Raw genomic sequence first — 5,784 nt, forward strand, 5'->3', positions numbered from 1 at the left:
TTATTCAGCCAATGCACAAAAGGAACCCGCAATCCCCCCAGAGAGAAGCAGCAGACGGTGGCGGCTGAAGGGAGGTGCACTGCAGCCCAGCACGCAGCAGAAGGGGAGGACGCCAGCCCTGGGAGCTCGGAAGCAGTTGGCCCGGATCAGCATCTCCACCATGCCCTGGGCGTATTTCCTCTCCCCCACTCTCTTCACGCAGGTGCCAGGGGAGACACATCCAGCCGTAATCTTCGTCAGGGTGATGCCACCTGGATGGGGGGAAACAGACATGATCGGGGGCTCCCAAATTCCCTCCCCTGACCCCCATGTGGTTTCTCACCCACTCCCCTCCCAGCAGGACTGCACCCGGCTCTGCAGGCAGAGTGGGGTCTAGTGCTCAGAGCAGGGGGCTGGAATTACGTGAGAACATAACAGAGGAACGGCCCTCCTGGGATAAACCAAAGGTCCATCTAGCCCAGTATCCTCTGGCCAATGCCAGGTGCCCCAGAGGGAATGAACAGAACAGGGAACCTTCCACTGATCCATCCTCTGTCGCCCATTCCCAGCTCCTGGCAAACAGAGGCTGGGGCCACCATCCCTGCCCATCCTGGCTATCGCCACAGGGGGGCCTGTCCTCCAGGAACTTCTCTAGTTTGTGTTTGAACCCTGTTATAGTCTTCGCCTTCACAACATCCCCCGGCAATGAGTTCCACAGGTTGACTGTGCGTTGTGTGAAGCAGTACTTCCTTTGGTTTGTTTTAAACCTGCTGCCTGTGGTGGCCCCTCCTTATGTTACGAGGAGTAAATAACACTTCCTTCTTTACTTCCTCCACACCCTTCAACCTTCTCTAGACCTCGATCATATCCCCCCCTAGCCGTCTCTTTTCCAGGCTCAAAAGTCCCACTCTTATTAATCTCTCCTCATATGGCAGCCGTTCCATCCCCCTCATCATTTTGGTTGGGCTTCTCTGAAACTTTTCCAATTCCACTAGATCTTTTTTGAGACGGGGCGACCACATCCGCACGCAGTGTTCAAGCTGTGGGCGTCCCATGGATTTATGTTGAGGCTACACGATCTTTTCTGTCCTATTCTCTGTCCCTTTCTTAATGATTCCCAGCATTCTGTTTGCTTTTTTGACGGCCGCTGCAGATGGAGTGGATGATTTCAGAGAACTCTCCACAGTGACTCCAAGATCTTTCTTGACTGGTAAATTCAACCCATCATTGTGTATGTCTAGTTGGGATTACGTTTGCCCATGTGGATTACTTTGCATTTATCAACATTGAATTTCCTCTGCCGTTTTGTTGCAGAGTCACCCAGTTCTGAGAGATCCTTTAGTACCTCTTCACAGTCTGCTTTGGACTTAACTATCTTGAGTAGGTTTGTATCTTCTGCAAATTTTGCCACCTCTGGAAAAATTTACCCCTTTTTCCAGAACATTTTGGAATAAGGTGAATAGGACTGGGCCCAGTGCAGATCCCTGGGGGACTCCCACTATTTACCTCTCTCCCTTCTGAAAACTGACCATTTCTTCCTACCCTTTTTTCCCCATCTTTTAACCACTTACTGAGCCAGGAGAGGATTTTATCCCATGACAGCTCATTTTGCTTAAGAGCCTTTGGTGAGGGACCTTTTCAAAGGCTTTCTGAAAATCTAAGTACACTATATCCATGGGATCCCCCTTGTCCACATGCTTCTTGACCCCCTCCGAGAATTCTAGTAGATTGGTGAGGCGTGATTTCCCTTTACGGAAACCATGTTGACCCTTCCCCAACAAATTATGGTCATCTATGTGTCTGACAGTTCGCTTCTTTCCTATAGTTTCAATGAGTTTGCCAGTACTGAAGTCAGACTTATTGGCCTGTTGTTGCCAGGATCACCTCTGGAGGCCTTTTCAGAAATTGTCATTCATTAGCTCTCCTCCAGCCATTTGGGACAGAAGCTGATTTAAATGGTAGGTTACAAACCACAGTTAGTAGTTCTCTAATTTGACATTTGAGTTCCTTCCGAACTCTTGGGTGAATCCCATCTGGTCCTGGTGACTTATTACTGTTTAATTTATCAATTTGTTGCAAAAACTCCTGTAATGACTCCTCAATCTGGGACAGTTCCTCAGATTTGTCACCAAAACAGAATGGCTCAGGTTTGGGAATCTCCCTCCCATCCTCAGCCGTGAAGACCGATGCACAGAATTCATTTAGTTTCTCCGCAGTGGCCTTATCCTCCTTGGGTGCTCCTTTGGCATCTCGGCAAGTAGGACTCCAGGGTTCTCTCTGCAACTCTGCCAGGGGAGTGGAGTCTAGTGGGTGAGAGCAAGGGGGGCTGGGACTGAGCCAGGACACCTGGGCTCCACCTCGTACTCTGTGTTCAGACCCCGCCCCCATCTGGAGGACTTACCCAGTGTTAATATCCCAGATTCCTCAACACAATGGTCCTCGGCGCCGGTGCAGGCCAAGAGCTCCTTCTCCTTCTCCTGCCAGCCATCTGCCCAGATTTTGAAGAACGACAGGCACTGCCGGCCGTTGGGGATGGAGCTCACAGTTGGCACTGAGAACAGTCAGACACACACAGTCAGCCAGGGGAGGGGAGTCACCTGGGCTCAATCCCAGCTCAGGGAAGGGAGTGGGGTCTAGTGGTTAGAGCAGGGGGGCTGGGAGCCAGGACTCCTGGGCTCTGTCCCCAGCTGTGGGAGGGGAGTGGGGTCTAGCGGTTAGAGTTGGGGGGGTTGGGCTGGGAGCCAGGAGTCCTGCGTTCTCTCCAGGCAGGTGTGACCGGAACAGGGCTCTAGGTTTGCAGCAGACACACACCTGGGATGGCCCCGGCATTGCAGCCGTCAGTGTCACAGCAGGCGATGTTCACCCGCATGGTGACATTGTGTGCGTAGGTCAGCGAGAAGGGGCCGGGCTCACAGTTCTTGGGCTCCAGGCACGATTTACCCGTGTAGGAGAAGGAGTTTTCCACTGGAAGAGAAAGAGAGAATCACCTCTGTGCTCCCCAATGGACCCTCAGCTGCTCCATCCTCCCCTTTTGTTCCATCCACCCCACCCCCAACTAATCTCATCTTCCCCCCGACCCCCGATAAAATCCTCTCTTCTGTCTGATCCAGGCCCCACAGCCACCCACTGCAATTCCCATCTCATCCCATCCCCCGTCTATGACATTATCATTCCAGACTGAGCAGTCCCTGCTCCTGGAGAGGAGCGGAGTCTATTGGTTAGAGTAGGGGGAGGAGCTGGGAGCCAGGACTCCTGGGTTCGACCCCTGCCTTCAGGAGGACAATGGTGTCTACACTGAGTAGGAATCTTCTTTCACTCACCCAGCCTGAACTCTGCCACGACGGTGACGCAGGTCCCTTCCGAGGGGGCGCAGGGCTGCAGGGGGCCGGAGCACGATAGCTCTTTGGACGCACACACCTCGCATTGCAGAGCGCTCCCTGGAGGTTGGAAAAATCCCTTCTCAGTACAAACCCCGGCTCCCCACCCCTCCCCAGGCAGTGCCCGTGGGCGAAATACCACCAGCAACCAAGAGGTGGCGCTGTGGGAGTTGTTACCACCAATGCCTCCTCACTGAACGTGTGGGCAGGCAGATCTTGGAGAAATTCCACCTGCTTTTGCAGCAGTTCTGCCCAGTTACATTCAACTCTCCGGATGGGGAAAGGCATCTTGCTAGCTGGTCATTTGTATCTGACTCAACACTGCAGACAAGTCTGTTTGCTGCCTGAGTGTCTGTGGCTAGAATACATTCTCAGCTGCTGACGTGGCTATCTGGGGTGCAGCTTGTGCCTGCGAACAAACCCCACACGTCTGTGTAGACAGAAAAACAAGAATTCCGCTGCTCTGAAGAGGGGTTTCTGCCTGGCTTTGCGGTGAACCTTTCACACACACACACACACACACACACGCGCCGTAACTCTCTGCTCCAGGCCTCTGCCTCTCAGAGTTACGTCAGCTCAGCCACACTCGACTTCAGCCCACTTTTCATCGCTGATCCTGCCAATTCTCTTCTTCAGAATACAATTGACGCTTGTTAAGCCTTTGGATTGTTGGCTGTGCGCCTCCAGCCAGCGATCCCAGGAGATCAACTCTTTCCTCTCCAGAGCATGGGGGACTTTAATTCATGATGTGAGCGTAAGGTTTTTAAGAAAGAAAGAAAGAAAGAAAGAAATTTGCCCACTTTGGGTTTTTTTGAGCTTTCATGTGGAAACATCCATTAAACTTCAGAACGCCTTCCCCTCCCCCTTCTATATCCCTAGAAGGTAGCAAAGTTGTATTATCCCTATCAAAGAAATAGGGAAACTGAGGTAGAAAGAAGATGTGTTCAATTCAGGGTTAGAACCAAGAAGACAGCCGAGAAGTCCTCACTCTTGACTCCCAGCCCACTCTAACCCACGAGACCCCACTCCTCTTTCAGAGCCACGGACAGAACCCGGGAGTCCTGATTTGCAGGTGTCTCTGCTCAAACTCACTACACCCCAGCCCTCTTCTACAGCTGGGGAATGAGCCCAGAAGTCCTGGCTCCCAGCCCCCACCCGTTGCACCCCCATTCCCCTTTCAAACCCAGGGAATGAACCCAGGAGTCCTGGCAGGAATCTCAGTGCTGAGGGGCAGGGGAACATTTCCAAGCAGGATTACATGTGGACGGGGGTGCTGCTCCTCATCAGGATGACCCCAAGCCCAGGCGAGAGATGGAGGAGGAACGAGAAGAAGGAAGGACAGACGGACTCAGATCCGCTGGCCAGGCCCCTAGCGTGAGCTGTGGGAGTCCCAGGCTCCATTCCCTGCTGTCCCCGAGTCAGCCGGGGGACATGGCCCCAGGTTTTCCTCTCGCTGGTTTTACCCACAAATTCCATCCTGACCCCAGAATCCGCCATCGACAGTGGCATGTTCCCCAGGTGAATTCCCGCCCCCACCACCCCGGTCCCTGTGCCCTGGGACGGACGGGACTCACCTGTGGCCAGGAGAGCGGACAGCAGGCAGAGAGGCAGAGCCACCCACATGGTGCCCGGGAGTTTGCTGCAGTGAGCAGAACAGCGAGGAAGCATCTGGCTGTGGTTTTATCAGGCTGGTTGGCAAATACCTGCCCCCTGGGGCATTGGCTGGGGCTGCCCCATGACATCCTGGTGGCCCCGGAGATGGGAGATTTCACAGCCCTGCATGGGACACTGGCTGATCAGGTGATGCCAATGTGTACTGAGGCCAATTCCCCTTTGCATTAGTGGAGATCAGCGGTTCTCAGCCAGGGGTCCGTATACCCCAGGGGTACACACACGTCTTCCGGGGGTACATCAGCTCATCCTGATATTTGCCTCGTTTTACAACTGGCCACATTAAGGCACGAGTGAAGTCAGTACGAGCTAAAATGTCGACCCCTTGTTCATATTGCTCTATATACTCTACACTGAAATGCAAGCACCAGAAAAGTGTTGACTCCAAAGCCGGGGACCATCCTGTCCTGTCAACTCTCTTCTGCAGAATTTGATTGGTGATCGTTCACCCTCGCCACTGAAGGCTTCACACCTCCATCATGCATGAAAAAACTCTGGGCTGGCTGAAGAGATCCCATGATCCTTAACTCTTTCCTGTCCAGAGCTTGGGAGAGTTTCAATTCAGTCAGTGAACATAAGTTTTTAATTGAAGGACAAAAGAAAGAAAACAAATTGGTCCATTTTGGTTTTTTTCAGAGCTTTCCTCTGGAAACATCACTTCAACCTCCAGATGCCTTCTTCTGCCTTTGCCAGGGTCCCAGGTGGGAGGAAGGGAACATTATCCCCATCTTACAAACAGGGAAACTGAGGCAGAAAG

The 5,784-nt window shown here is 52.8% G+C and overlaps 1 protein-coding gene across 1 annotated transcript; it reads right to left on the reverse strand.

Moving 5' to 3' along the window:
• On the reverse strand, positions 1 to 4,979 carry LOC119564244 (phospholipase A2 inhibitor and Ly6/PLAUR domain-containing protein-like). Its single transcript, XM_037883532.1, has 4 exons — positions 4,931 to 4,979; positions 2,791 to 2,943; positions 2,381 to 2,530; positions 1 to 251 (listed from the first exon to the last, which is right to left on the reverse strand). Exons 1-4 carry the CDS (start codon positions 4,977 to 4,979, stop codon positions 1 to 3), a joined length of 603 nt encoding a protein of 200 aa, XP_037739460.1.
• Positions 4,980 to 5,784: the final 805 nt, after the last annotated feature.

Source organism: Chelonia mydas, chromosome 24 (assembly GCF_015237465.2).
Source record: "Chelonia mydas isolate rCheMyd1 chromosome 24, rCheMyd1.pri.v2, whole genome shotgun sequence".
Taxonomy (NCBI): domain Eukaryota; kingdom Metazoa; phylum Chordata; order Testudines; family Cheloniidae; genus Chelonia; species Chelonia mydas.